Source organism: Macrobrachium nipponense, chromosome 15, assembly GCF_015104395.2.
Source record: "Macrobrachium nipponense isolate FS-2020 chromosome 15, ASM1510439v2, whole genome shotgun sequence".
In the NCBI taxonomy this organism is placed as follows: domain Eukaryota; kingdom Metazoa; phylum Arthropoda; class Malacostraca; order Decapoda; family Palaemonidae; genus Macrobrachium; species Macrobrachium nipponense.
In genome coordinates this window covers 75,184,527-75,200,468 of record NC_087208.1, presented here as the reverse complement: position 1 = coordinate 75,200,468, position 15,942 = coordinate 75,184,527, and the positions used below count along the sequence as shown (strand labels likewise).

Genomic DNA, 15,942 nt, shown 5'->3' with positions numbered 1-15,942 from the left:
TTGTTGAAATAACATTAACTAAACAAATTTTTGTTACTAATAGTGATTTACTGGAAGAAAACTGTCCTATTATTCATATCAGCCACTGGCTCAGTGGGAGCCTTACTCCTTGGTGTGGGTCAAGACAGTCCAGTATTTAGCTTTCCCTTAGTTCACGATATAAATCTAAGTTATGACCTTCCTTCACGAATGTGGGGGTCTCTAAGAACATTGCGCCAGCGATTGTATAGGGATCTTAATTAGTTTAGTACCAACAGTAGTTGGAAGTAAAAATTTCATTTCCAGGCACTGTTGATAGTGTATTAATGAAGGCCCCTTCCACGACCCTACGGCACCTTATACTATTGCTTTTGTATAAAGTTTGCTATCCTTAAAATTCCAGTAAGTAACGTAAACACCTCTTATGCGTCTCTGAGCTTTCTCGCGGTCTCCCCCTTCGAGCGGTCTAGGTCCTACGGATTTTCTAGCCTCCCCCCGCAAGCCAAATTGCAATTTATAACCGATCAAGTACACGTCCTGTTCCCTCATTTTCCCAGTTTTGCTTCTACAGAAGGATTTATTATGAACACTATTGGCACAGTGTATAACAAATTCATGTGCGTTATCTCCAAGATTTTTGGAGACTTCTGATGTACTGTGATAGGGTCATTTTTGACAGGACAATATTATTATTTCCTGTCTTTGAGTTGCCACATTCCCTTTTCGGTTTGAAAATTGTAAGTATTCCTTTATTCCTTACTTTTTGTAAGTGCTTTGTCCAGGAACCAAGTTGGATGGGCTAAAGCAAGACAACATTTATGGAATTCATCCCATCATCTTAATAAGCGGGTCGCATAGTTCTGTGGTCTCTAGAAAAAGAATGAAATGAGAGAGTCTTCGCTATCTACCTCCAGTAAGGAAAAAATATCATCTACATATCGATTGATAATATTAATTTGATATCTATTGTGTTAAGACCTGTTAACAACGATACTTTAAAAAATGACATTTACAAATTGGGTAACAATCGAGCCTTGTTTTATCTAAATAATGATAATGTATTCTGCTGTATTGCTGAAGATTGCTTCAAAGCTCGGTCAGAATCTAGATTTGTTAAAGATAAGTTCACCTTGAAATTTGTCAGTTGTTGGTAAAAGGAAATTGCCCTTTACTGCTGCTTCATATAGTTAATCAGGTTACTAATCAAAGAATAATATTGTCATAATGATAAAATGACATTAAGAATATGTCATATTAAGAAAACGTGTGCTTGTCAATAAAGCGATATCGTTCAGGAAGTACAAATAAACTGCTCTATGTTATATTCACGAAGCCAAAAATTAAATGAAACTTCAGCGGCTACGTAGCCTAGATTAAACATACTTTTGCAATATCCGTCAGATCATTTCTTCTTGCATTAACTGCAGAAATCCGAGTTCTGTGCCTGCTTTTTGCCTGCAACTTTAAAGGGTTGGAAGTCTCTTCATAACCAGGTTTTCTGGGAAAAAAGAAGCCTTTCTGTGGACCCAATCTTTGTCTCTGACATTGTTATATCGGGCTCAGGCTGGATAAGATCGGATTGCCTGTCCATCGGCCTTTATAAATTTATCGACGCTGTCTCCTTGAGTTTGTTATCTGTTGTGGATTATCACGTCTCTTAGGTCTTGTGCAATAGGTCTACAAAAACCCTTAGACATACGGCCTAATTTATGCGATACCACGATGAAAAACATTCCTTTATTTTGTTGCTCTTGTCTTTCCCTCATGCTGTTATGCGTAAAAGAGTCTGCCTCCTTTAGGGCCACAATTTGCGTATAATGTTACGGGCTCGACGTCTTTATAAACTTTTGTGAGGCTTAAATGCGCTTGAGTGACGACAGGTTGTTTCGTGGGAAAATTATTTCATCGTGGATGGAGGAGGCTGCCGGGTAGGAGGAGGCTCCAAGGCTCTCCCTTGCAGCTTCTTATCGTTCCATTTACCCTTCGGTTTTTTTCTCTCCGCCGGTTTACTGTCGTTTAATATTTTCTTCTGAGATTTAGAACAGCGGACGAGCGGCCGGTCTAGGACGGGTTTTCTTCGAATCAAGATTTGTTCTTTAGAAATCGGTCCTTTCTTCACCTGCCCCTCCCCTCTCCGCGCCCTAGCTCGTCATTTCACTTTCTGGCATTTTATTGCCACGCCAGGAAGAGTATTTCAAGAGGCACAAGCGCATCTAGAAATGAACAGGGATCAAAGGTAAAATTTCACGTTAAGGAAACTTGCTAACAGTAATGACAATTCGTCTGATTGCATATTTAAGTATGTGTTTGTGTGTGTTTTGAGATTGCAAATAGTTTATTATTATGCGTTGTAAACATTTACTCTTTGACATGCCATATACTCGTTTGATCGATCGCTTTTGTTTGTGCCCTATAACTGAAGATCCTACTCTTGATCTTCCTCTCCTTGGAGGTCCTTCTTGGAATATCTCCGAATGGGATGTGCAGAGTCCCCAAAAAGCATCCTGCGACATCTCTGCTGCGAACCAGATGATGTCTGCAAAGATGTCTGCAATCTCCAGCTGATTCCCCGGTCACCTCACGCTTTTGGTCGCGACCATCTTTGCTTAGGCCTTTCTTGCCTTCGCTATTTTTCTTCTTGTATCGTCAAATGTGGCCTTTTTGGTGTGTGCTGATTAGGGCGACTTTCCCTTGGAATGGAAGTAAATTGGGCCAAGAGTAATTTGATCTCTACGGTGTAGGAATTTGCGGGTGAAATTCATTTGATATGTATTGGGTAAATGAGATCGCAGCTTCGGTTGCTTGTATAAGGGAATTTGATCCTTGGTACACATTGTATACGGCTTGAAAGGCTGTGTTTGAGCAGCCAGGCTTACCTGTAACAATGTCGAAAAGTATCGTTTATTAATATTTTGGGGAGTTTTGTCGATTTGTATATGACTGTTGTAGTATTTACCAAAGGGCCATCGTTCGATTGTCTAACTAGACGAGGAGGAATGGTATGGGCGTATTTCTTAAAATCCAGTCTGTCTGTGTATTTCTAAGATGTGTTGTATACAGTAGTTTTCATCGGTCACCCTGGGTCGCAAAGAGAGAGAGAGAGAGAGAGAGAGAGAGAGAGAGAGAGAGAGAGAGAGAGAGAGAGAGAGAGAGAGAGAGAGAGAGGTTAGAATTCATTGCTCCATCAAAATAAAATATGTACCACTTAAACGGAAGGGCCTTCGCTAGGTAATCCCTAACTTTCAGCGCGAAACCATTCACAATATCATTTATAGCGCCAGTTTAGCTCACACCTAAATAGACCAGTGTTCGATCCCTGAGCCTGACAAGGAGGGAACGGAATGAGTGCGTTTCCCTAAGATCCAGCATGCGTCTTGATGCAATCGGCGATTTAGTTACCTGGCTTAATAAGTCTACAGTTGTGGGTCGTGTCTAAGGTGCGGTGGATTGGGTAGGAAAAGGAATAGACGTGAATGATCAGTGTTCTGTCAAAATGCACACCATCATAAATTTGTAAACCAGAGGTCATCGACAATGCATTCCTTACTCGACCTAGTTGATATACTGACGAGATGTTCATGTGATAGCCAACGCTTACTAGATTTTTGCACGATCTTGGTAAATTTGTTTTTATCAAACGTTCTCTCTCTCTCTCTCTCTCTCTCTCTCTCTCTCTCTCTCTCTCTCTCTCTCTCTCTCTCTCTCTCTCTCTCATACATACGTGACACATCAGATGTCATCCAATGACCTTCCGCTCTTCCAAACCTCCCACCCTAAGGAGTGTTTAGGGAAGGGGCGTTGTCCTTCAGACAGATAACGGCCGCTCAGTTGGTTAATGGTAATCACAGGATTGGACGAAAGGACGACGCCATCTTCATCATTGTGATAAGAGAAATTCAATTTCTTTCTTTCATTTTTAATTCTCAGGAGAGTTACTAAATGGGAGTTTATGCATATTAAGTCTGTCTTTGTGTGTGTGTGTGTGTGTATGTGTATGAGAGAGATAATATAATAATAATAATAATAATAATAATAATAATAATAATAATCAATAATAATAATAATAATAATAATGATAATAATAATAATAATAATAATAATAATAATAATACTAAGCACGGTGCAGTTGAGAGGTTGACAACAGCTTGAAATAAAAAAACTGTTCTCTGTTGACGAAGAGCTCGAACGAGTTCCAGGAAAGGGTCACAAGCCAAAAAAGAAAAAAAAAAGAAAAAAATGAGAAACTGGGAAATGAGCAACTGCATGGCCAGAACCAGATTAGATTCAGGATGTATCTTCAGAGGGGAGTTGGCAATGGCCGACTGAGGGAAAGCTCAGAAAGGATACTGAAGGTATGACGAAAGCAGCCAAAGAACAAACATTACGTACATATTATATACAAAATAAAAAAGATGGCCAAATACCAACATTACTTATGTACTGCACATGCGAACCTAATATGGAAACCATCACCCACACCATAAAAGAATGCCCCGCATCAGTTCAAAGTAAATACAAGGGAGGCATGACGTTCGGGGGCGGACAGGCCTTGCACTGGGAGGCCTGCACTGAAAATACGTAGTCTGCCATTAACAGACAAGAGGTACAACCACGTTACCGAAAAAATTCTATAAAACTTATAAAATAAATCAAGGTACACAGGTACTAAGTTACACAGGTACTATGATGTAAAGACTGACCATGTGCTAAAGTGTCAAAGACTATTCTTGATAAATAAAGAAACCCAGAGGGTATCTCAGACAGATACAGCCTTACTAAGGACAAATGCAGAGAGTGCAAGTAAGGAGACCAGAAATACTACCAGTCATCCTGGGAACGCTGGTATTAAATCCCAGAGGACCTCAGGAGGATACTGGAGAGGATTAGATGCATAAACCTCGAACCGGGGCTTTCTCCAGGAAAGTTTGCTGCCGGACACAACAAAGATAATGAGGAGAGATAGAACCCTAAGAAAATAGTCAGTTGGGGTCCGATCAACAGGAGGCAAGTTGCAGCCCGGAGCCAGTCCTAGAGATACCAACCTTTGTGAGGGTTAAAACAATACTAATTGTTATCTATACCATGTGTAAAGATAGTATTGTGTGTTCTCCTGGTCTCCCAAAGTACAAGTCCGAAATTCAAACATAAGATGCCATTAAAATCATAACGAGGTGGGGATCACAATAACTACTCTTTAACCGGTTACGGTTATATGCTCTCTCCTGGAGCCATAAATGTGTATAAATAATATTATAGATAATGATATTTGACGCTTTTGCGAGAGGTGAAAAGTGCAAAGTGATTCCCTTAAGTTTTCTATTTACATCTGGCAGTTTTTTATAATAATAATAATAATAATAATAATAATAATAATAATAATAATAATAATAATAATAATAATAATAATAATGTCAAAGAAGGATATGGGCCATGCCAGTGGAAATTGTACCCATAATCATAAGGACACTAGGCACGAGCCCAAGATCCCTGAAAAGGAACCTGGAAAAATTTGATGCCGAAGTAGCTCCAGGACTCATGCAGAAGGGTGTGCTCCTGGAAGCAGCGCACATAGTAAGAAAAGTGATGGACTCCTGAGGGGGCAGGATGCGTCCCGGAACCCCACACAATAAAAAGCACCCAGTCGAATAGGATGACAGTGGAAGATATATTAATAATAATAATAATAATTGATATGAACATCTTTGATACCATCACCAGAGGTGAGGTCGTGAATATAATCTGAATTAGAGCCGTTCTGTCCTTCTGCCTGGCTCGTGTTTACACAGGAGACAACATCCAAGTGACTTTCGAATTTTAGTCGATATCTCTCAGTGACATCCTGCTTCGCATGTTTTAACCTCAAAAGAGAGAGAGAGAGAGAGAGAGAGAGAGAGAGAGAGAGAGAGAGAGAGAGAGAGAGTTGATATAATTTAGTAAACTTTCCGGACGGTTTTAGCTGTGATTTGCTTCGTTAACGAGATATTTCATACTTTCAAAATGTTGATTTTTCAATCTTGAAAACGCACAAATAATGATTTCAACTCCTTTGGGATACACACGAGCTTGAGTTTACTAGCCTTTTTGGTTGTTAATAATAATAATAATAATAATATAATAATAATAATAATAATAATAATAATAATAAAATTATTTATTTAATTATTATTATTATTATTAATTATTTTATTATTATTATTATTATTATTATTTATTATTATTATTATAGTACTTATTAAAACACTAATGACTACCAGTGTCAAAGACTAATATTTACTTTACTGTCGGCGGCTTCCATAATCAAAATTGTTGGTGGGACCCTTTGTCAAAAGGCTCATTCGTTGTTCAAGTCAATATTAGCAAAGTGATGGTGAAAGTATGTAGTGTAAACACTGTCAAGGCCTTTGTGCCGTTTGGTTATGTACATGTTCCTTTTGAGTTGATTTCGTTGGTATTATTATTATTATATTATTATTATTATTATTATTATTATTATTATTATTATTATTATTATTATTATAAGTAGTTGTAGCAGCTGTAGCCTTTCTATTTTAACTAGCATTACTGATAAAAAATTGTATATATATACATTTACAGATTGCAAAAATATTACAGACATCACAGTTAATACTGCTTCTTCTTCTGATAACAATGATATAATAGCTACGGAACGTTTGAAGTTATGAAATACGCGTTGAAAACTGCACCGTCTATTTTATTTGATAATCTAACCAGGAACCATCCACCTCAGTTTTGAAAGATGTGACATTTTACCTAAAATGATAATAATAATAATAATAATAATAATAATAATAATAATAATAATAATAATAATAATAATAAGTAGTGCGAAGGAGGGTGGCTCTGGAAGTGTTGTTCGCTCCCCACGCGCTATTTCGTTGTCGGTTTATGAATCTGTCAAGTTTTTTTTTTTTATATAATCCGTAAACAAATAAGAGTTTAATTGTTAAGTAATGATAATAATGGGAAAGTAAATTCACAATAGTATGCCTGTTTGATTTTGTTGTTTATAAATTATATACAGCAGATGGTATATGTTTTACATACAAAAATCAAATAGGCATACTTCTGTGGATTTACTTTTCCATTTTATTAAAGGATGTGATTATGAGTTTTCTTTGAATAATAATAATAATAATAATAATAATAATAATAATAATAATAATAATAATAATATTTCTTGATATTGCTAAGCATTAGTGTCACCATTGTAGCACAGGTTAGTATTGAGAAAATTCCAAAGCTTTTTCTCGTTTAGAAAATAAGCCTAACACGTATCGCTGCCTGACGATGGAGATGAGGCGTTTATGAAAATTTATGCATAAAATTTTCGTGTTTACCTTCCCATTTGTGACAGCCTCGAAAGTGGCGAATGTTTATTCGGGACGTGTGGAATTTCAGGACAGGAGATCCGGGATTTTGTTGGGGAGAGAGAGAGAGAGCGAGAGGGGCAGGAAGAGAGAAAATTTTTATTTGATACATATATTTTGGAATATGTATGTCTGTTAGATGAAGCAGCAGGTTATTTGTATGTGATTTTTTTTTTTTTGAGAGCGAGAAAGAATCTGCATTTTCACATAATCATCTCTTTCCACATGAAAGCAGACGCTGCCATTCTTTGTGAGACAGAGAAAGGCTCAGAGTTTGTAATTTACGGTAATCTGTATATCCTACTTAAGTTTTGGACATGTGAGAGAGAGAAAGAGAGAGAGGGAGAGAAATACTTTCGCACTATATTAATTGCATCGTTTTAAATTGATCCTAAAATATGCCAGTATGGCGCAAAATTGCTGCAACTTTATATGCAAACTTGTCAGACAAATCATTGTCAAAACTTTTTTTTTTTTTTGCATAACGTGACACGCTCTCCGCTTAGAGTAACGTGAAATGTGTCACGTTTTACAGAGCACTCTATATTTCGTATTCGGTTCCATTTGCTTTACTGCCACGTTGTAGTTGAAATATAGCATACCTTCCCTAAATTTATGTCTATGAAAGTTAGTATATGACTGTAGCTCATTTTTATTCTAAGACGAGATAGTTTTTCGTTCAGTTGTGCTGTTTTTATGTTTGGGAGCGGCATGCTGCTGTTTATTATGTGTAATATATATAATATATATATATATATATATATATATATATATATATATATATATAATATATGTATATTATATATATATATGAAATATATCTAATAATATAATATATTATATATATATATGAAAGAAAATAAAGTATCGGAACTAGCCTACGAATACAATCAGTAGAACTACACTATCACTTTTTAACTTAAAATTAAGTATGGGTGCGTGTGTGAATATATATTACACACACACACACACACACACCCATACTTAATTTTTAGTTAAAAAGTGATAGTGTTGTTCTACTGATTGTATTCGTAGGCTAGTTCCGATACATCTCCATAACATTATACGCATCTCATGTTAAATTTCTGAGCAGCAATTAAGTACGAGGATTTGCTTTTCAAGTTACGAGATATATTAAGAAAACTCAAGAAAATTGGAATTCGTGGAAAAGGAGATGTAAAATGTCACATGGTTTCTCACATTTTATGTTGTGTGTCTAAGAGATTGATATTTTTCCAAATCACACACACACATATTTATAAATAAAGATATATGCCACGAAGGAAAATAAACAACGGAGTATCCGCGAGACCTTTCGACGTTCAAACGTCCTTTACTTTGAAGGTCGAAAGGTCTCGCGCATACTCCGTTGTTTATTTTCCTTCGTGGTATATATCTTTATTTATGGATTTATCACGTTCCTAACTTTCGTGATTCAGTTATACACACATATTTATATACATATATATAAAAAAATCATAGTAGATGCACGTGACTTCATTATATAAGCGAATACTACCACAGGAAAATGATCGGCTGAAATCCAAGCGCTTCCGTCTTTATTAAGACATCGTCTGTGTATTTATTTATATATAATATAAAATGCTTCCATTTTGATTATGTACATTGTTATCATTTTTACTCCTTCAATTGATTTCTAACTCACATTAGAAACCAAACGAACCCTAACCCGAAAACGGCTAAGATTTAGTCACTTCTGCTGAAGCAGTTGAACGAACCGAAAAGAACTTCCATAGAAGAGAAATAAACAAAAAAGGACCGAGAAAATTACAAAAATAAGTGAATGTGAAACAGGAGCAAAAAACGATCGGAAAAGAAGTGAAAAATGTGACGGTTCAGGATCGAAAGAATGACCTTTGACCAGTGGCGCTGACCGGAAGTGAATGTCTGAAGAACCACCGCAAGGTGCCAACAATCGAATGTTCAACGGGCCGGGGGGGTACCGGGGGGCACCGAAGATGGTCTTGGGCGCCTCCCCCCCTCCGGTTACCATCACCAAGGTCTTCGATGCTTGGAGTAAGTCATTTTTAGCGTGCGTGTGCGTGTGTCTGTGTGTGTTTTATTACCCAAATATAAGTACATTTTATGCACAAATATGCACGCACTTCAAAAATGCACAAAAATGTTGTAGTCTTTGTAAAAATAACCTTCGAGGTCAGTCAGCTAGACAGCCCAGGTCATCCGTAAAAGAGGTCATGGACTATTGACATCGGAAGCAATGAAAGCTGATTTCATGAATGGTTTAGGTGTCAACGTATGCCAATTGTCGTCAAATTATTTGCGTTCTCTCTCTCTCTCTCTCTCTCTCTCTCTCTCTCTCTCTCTCTCTCTTCTCTCTCTCTCTCTCTCTCAGATGAAGCTTTTAATAGCTAGTTGACGGTAAGTAAAGTTTACATGAGAATGTTCATTGCATATCTTGTATCATTCCTTTTTTAAATATATATATATATTACTGATTTCATTTTCAAACTGTATTCAAGAAATATGAATCACTTGAAGTACATAAAGGACCATTTAATGAAGCGTTCTTATATTTGTACTCATAAGTAAAAAATTCAGGGCATAGAAAAATAAATAAATGAATAAAAAACTCAAAGCATCACACACACAAAAAAAGGAAAAACTAGTTGCAATGCATTAGGGAAGAGGACGGGCTGCTGCCTGGCGCTTCTTAAACTTTTATAGAAGCGGCAAAGGAAGATACACAGCTGGGGGTGAGAGTCTCGAAAACTTTGTAAACTGAGTCTCCGGAGTCGTCTTCCTTTTACATTTCAAACTTGACCGCATTTCCTGGATGCAGCTGAATCGTTTAAGCGATGCTCAGAGGTGGAGCTTGTAAGAGTACGCTAGGTTTTTATTTCATTTTATTTCATTTTACGCACTGATTTATATTTTATACGGGCGCATTCGTCAGAAGAAGTTTCTCTATGATTTAAAAAAAAGTGACTTGATATCGGATTCGTAATACCTTTGGATACATATACACCAAAAGGAATCAGTGAAATATACATCCCCTCACCAAGATTCGAATATATGTCTTTTATGATGTTGTACGAATAACAGTGAATTTCTGTAAGTAGCTTTCAATAATATGTATTGATGTCGAAAAGGTACTGTCTTTAGAATTAAAATGATTCCTTATACACCGTGATGGCTCAGCATTGTGAATAACACCTAACATTTTTTAACTTTCAAATATTAATCCACTAATAACTCATCGATATCGAAATCATTGAAGTGACTGAAAAATTTACTCACAAGGAGAGTCATTTCCGGTTGGTAGTACTCAACGACAATCGCTAATTTCACTAAACATTCAAGGATATTTTAAAAATCGATTTATCGCACATATTTCTCTCGGATTCAGAATTTTTGCTCATTTAAAGCAACCCAAATCCACTATTACAGTTCAGTAGCAAGTATAAACACGTAGAAATCGACGTACCCAGTGTATAATTTATGTATGATATAGTTTACATTTACAAACATTTTTTTCTTAATCTCATAATCAGTTGCTAAAGCATGAAATATTTTATCATCTGATTTAAGTAATATATTTTTAAGTATTGACTATATTTTCGTCCCAATTAATCAATTTTTCCTAAATTTTGAACCCGCCATGTCCAGAGAGAAATCTCCACTTCATTCGAGTAGTATACCCTCAAAACTTAGAACCTCCGTTTTCTCTTTTACAGATGAGATGATAGAAAATGAGAACCAAAGTCTGCGGGATAGAGTGGCAGACTTGGAGAAAAAGGTCCATGAACAGACAGACGAGATTATGTGTCTTAGGTCCACCCTGGCAGACGTCCTCAGAAGAATTAGCACCATCGAAGGCGCTAGAGGTAAGAGCTGATATCGATTTGCCTAATGTTTTCTCTATTCAAGGATTCTTTTCGTACGCAATTGTATATTTTGGATTTTCTCAAATGAATAATCGCACATTCTTAGTAACAGCAACAGGATATTCTTCCTTCGCAGCCTTAGCCAACAACCATGCTGGTGGTCGAGCCACACCGACAAAGGATACTGTCAGACTAAGGCATAACAACAGCGACTCAGCCAGGGACGTCTCTAAGAGGGCTTCTTCGTACTTGCCTGGGAGATCCCCTTCAAACACACAGATTAGGTAAATGGAAAGAGAGAGAGAGAGAGAGAGAGAGAGAGAGAGAGAGAGAGAGAGTTTTGGAAATGTGTTTGGAAAGAGAGAGGACGTAAGGTCTGTGGAAAGAGACAGAGTAAATGGATTTGAATAGTCGTTGTAAATAGCATATCTCACTGTGGATATAACAAAATACAGATCGTAGATTTATTTATAGTTTATATTTATTTAGCCAGAGGTGAGTTGAGAAGTATAGAAGCGCAGCACTACTAGATTGTGTAGGAGACAGTCACCTTTGAAAGAAATTATCGCGTCCGAGGCGGTTTCAGTGAAGTCATCGGAAATCAGCGTCCGTACGGAGTATTATGGAACCAGCGTTCACGTCAGCAAATCGTTAGTGATCTGTTAAGCATTTCCATAATATTTTGACTCGGGTCTTATGATAATTTTTTTTATTTCCAAAATTAGTGTAAGTAGATTGTTTCAACCTTACCTCATTTTGGATTCTGTTCACCTCGCTGATTCCTTTGACTTCACAAACCGCATCTTAGCGATAACACCAGTTGATAAAGAAAGGTGAGTTTAAAATTCGGAGGTGTAACAATACATAAAACTGAATGAGTTGTGGATTTCTTTGAGTTGATTTGAATTGAGTTGGATTAACCAAGCAAGTTGCTATAGTGTGATAAGAAATGAAAAATAATTAGACCTAATTCATTAAGAAGTGTTTTAAAGTTGAACAGGCTTGAATTTCTCTCTCTTCTGCTAGAGCATGTGTCAGAATATAAATTATAGTCCGCAACTTTGTCTATAATTATTTTTGTTTTAGTTGCAAAGTGTGATTAAAGAATTGACATTCATAATAGTTTTCTTAGGCTGTTTGAATTTCTTTGCTAATACAAGCTGTCTTTGCTATAAAATTTGACTTGTGGCCATTAGAGACAGTGCATCTCTTGAGTTAAGTGCTTGGATTTCCTAGTGTATTATTTTTATTCTTCATTTATTAAAGTGCTTTCAAGACCTATGCCTCCCTCAGTCCCCTTTGCGTTTAGTAACGATCTGCCCTGTTCCCCGTCTTGAGATTTTTCACACAATTTTTACAGACGTTACAACGAAACACCAAATTACCATGTCAACTAGGTTGCGTTATACAGAGGCAGGCTAGGGAATCAAGTAGTTATGCTTACGAAGTAAATGTTCAGCAGTATGCGTTTTCTTTTGGAGTAAAAGTATGTTATCCGTTTTCTTTGGAAATGTTCTCCCTGGGTAACCAATGGATATATTCCGAAGCCATAAGTCTCATGAAAAGGTGGCTCTTTATTTGTCATGTTTTACCTCGCTATAATTTAAGTTGACTAATTAAGTCATTGTGATGTATTTGTTTTACTAATGATATTTTAATGTTTAAATAATGAATTATTTTAAAAAGACATGATTTTCCTAACTTCTAGCCTGTACTTTGTTTTATTTTATAAAAGCAATGTAACAAATTGTTCTTGTTAGTGATTATTTTGACATATTTACTTAGTTTTAACACAGCAGGAAAAAATGATACAGCATTTATATTTATGAGTCATTCATTCAAGTGAATTTTTTCTCGTATCTTTTGGTTTGATCGAGTCCAGAGGTGCACATGAGGCCTCTAAACCCTACAACTCTTCACCTCACTTACGGGTCACCTTTAGGTAAGGGACCGTGTTGGCATAAGGCCAGCTTAATGTAAACCAGTCACCAACTGAGCTTTTTCAGTTGGTGTCGACATGTATTAGCTTACACGAAACATTTAGTAGAACATTAAAAGCTTACACGATTCACGTGTTTTATACACAGTAAATGCTTACAGGAAATATGTGATATTTGAATAATATACGCTTATCCTAAACACAGTATATGTGAAATTTATATCCTTACAATAAACACATGTTATTTAAAATATTAAGTTTGCACGAAACCCACGGCATTTGAATGCTTCAAGTTATCATGAAATAAATGGTATTGATAAACACCACAGGAATTTACGGAACACATTTGACATGTAAGCGTTATAGCTTTATTGAAAAACGTGACATAAGCTAAGATAAAAACATGTGACATTTGGACATATCAACTGCCATCAAAGACATAACAACATTTGTGCATTATCAACTGGCTCAGAACACAAGGCATTGGAACATTGAAAGCTTAGACAAAATACGTGTCAGTTTACAGTAAATTCTTACACGAAACGCCTGTTAACCGATTTTTTTAAGAACACACGAACCCAGTATTTCAACACATACTGTACATGAAACTCATGGCATTTATACATTAGAATCTTACAAAGAACACTAGGTATTTATACATACTGTACACGAAGAAACTCATGACATTTGTACAATAGAATCTTACAAAGAACACCAGGTATTTATACACACCAAGTTGGAAATTCAATTGAAGCTGTTAGGATTACAATCAAAACAAAAGTTAACAGACGACTCATATTCCCACATTCTTTACTTGATGTATATTACGTTCCGTTTTCTTTGCTTGATTCCTTTTTCTAATAGTGCCTCATTTCTGAAAGGGGAACTACATTGTTTTGTAACTTCCCCTTTTTCCCCTTGTGTCCCTCATTGAGTGTGTGGTGTATTGTGTTAATTACCCCTCTTGCTGACGTATTTTCTTCTCTCTTTTCCCCTTTTTTTCTCTCCCCCTCATTCCCGTCCCACCAACCCCTCCCCCTCCCCTCCCCTCCCCCCTTTGCCCTCGACAGCAGGCGCGGCGTCCACTATCAGTCCACGTCGAGCTTATACTCTGACGGGCACAGCTCATCCTCGGTCAGCCCCGCCCCTTCCCCGTCCCCGACACAGGCCAACAACCCACACCCAGTCCACACCGCCCGTCACACAACCCCTTCACCATCACCCTATGCCTCCCCCGCGCGCCCACACCAACTAGGGGTGCTGAACAAGAGATGGGCGTCTACCAGTGACTTCGCCACACCCGCCCACCACCAGTACCACCACCTGGCCCCTTCCCCTACGCCCACTAACTCTCAGCTTGCCAGGTAGGTGTGCCAGTTTAGCCCGCTGCCACCCCCCAGCTTACAGTTATTTATCATTACTCTTATCATTATTATTATTATTATTATTATTATTATGATAATAGTTATTCAATTTAAGAGCATCATCTTTAGTTATTCTAGTGACATGTATTTTGAGAGCATGTTTTTCATTAACCTCAGTTTGTATTTGATTTGATTGTCAGTTTTATTAACATAAGTGTCGCACAGGCTTTGAGCTTCATAGTGTCATATCAGAGATAACTGACCATTAACTTTACACACCGCTTTTTGCATTTGATCTGCACTCGTCGTAGCGTGTGCAAGCTGCTAGATATGATTGATCCTGGAAATGCATTTGTTATGTTCCTCATAATGTGCTGAAAAAATGTCTTTTTGTGATGATATTACCAGAAAATTAACAAATCTCTTAAATGAAACAGATGAATGCAATTGAATGTCAGCGAGAAAGGTCGAATGTTGTTTGTTCTTTTCATCGTGGTTTTTGTTCATGTTTTTTGTGTATATATTATGTTTACATATTATGGCTGTAGATTATGTCATGTTAAGTCATTTCGCCTTCATTTTTATGTCATGTTAAGTCATGTTGCCTTCATTTTTAAAAGAAATTTTTTCCATTTATGGTAAGTTATTTGTGAGTTTTTACTTTGTTTATAGGATCATGTTTTGTCCTGGATATGTAATTTTCCCTCGTTTTAGTGCGTTTTGCTGATTTATGGTAAGTCTTGGTTTTAACTTATATTCTGATTTTCAACTTTTGTTCTGATTTTTGTTCACGGTAAGTTTATTTTCTAAAGGAAATTTGGACCTAGCCATGTTGTCATTACCCTCGTCTCATCTTCATAACCTGATTTATTGATAAAGCAACTGGCTGTATTTTAAGAGAACGTAAGCTTATTTTTAAGTAAGTGTTTATTTGGTATAATTTGATGAAGACGTCTAGGTATTCTACTCATCTTAATAAATTTACTACTCCTTTTACTTCTTTAATCGGTAAGTGTTTTATATTATTTGACCTGTTTTCTGTTTGTGGTTATTTCTTACCTTTTTATGGCAAGTATTCCATGGTGCGATCATTTCTTCTTTTTTAATTTGTTTGTCTCTTAGTTATGTTAACTGTAAGGTTTTCCCTGTGTTAAACCTGTCACATAGTGAGTTTTTACTTATTTATGTATTTATTTGCTTATTTATTTGTTTATTTGTTATGTAGATTTGAACCTTTTCATTGGAAAATCCGTGGATTTTGTGTTGAATCTATCTATTGCGAGTTGAATTTTGCAATCTGTTCACCTTTTCAGCCTTGTGCATTACTTCTGCTTTATCAAAGGACAGATTTCATGTCCTTTTCTGGATCTTTCATTCCATTGTTCATGACGCCAGCTCATCAGTAT

General features: G+C 36.6%; 1 protein-coding gene across 13 annotated transcripts in view; it reads left to right on the top strand.

Moving 5' to 3' along the window:
* Window positions 1-15,942, top strand: part of LOC135195068 (echinoderm microtubule-associated protein-like 2) — a 370,249-nt gene that overhangs the window by 259,675 nt on the left and 94,632 nt on the right. For 5 of the 13 annotated variants that reach the window (XM_064221437.1, XM_064221443.1, XM_064221433.1 and 2 more), the window contains exons 2-6: window positions 9,039-9,404; window positions 11,084-11,233; window positions 11,370-11,517; window positions 13,116-13,175; window positions 14,243-14,536. In XM_064221437.1, the coding sequence (XP_064077507.1) occupies window positions 9,272-9,404; window positions 11,084-11,233; window positions 11,370-11,517; window positions 13,116-13,175; window positions 14,243-14,536 (785 nt within the window). In that variant the 5' untranslated portion in view covers window positions 9,039-9,271. The remainder of the gene's footprint in view (window positions 1-9,038; window positions 9,405-11,083; window positions 11,234-11,369; window positions 11,518-13,115; window positions 13,176-14,242; window positions 14,537-15,942) is intronic. The other 8 variants (XM_064221435.1, XM_064221438.1, XM_064221440.1 and 5 more) reach the window with 5 other exon arrangements.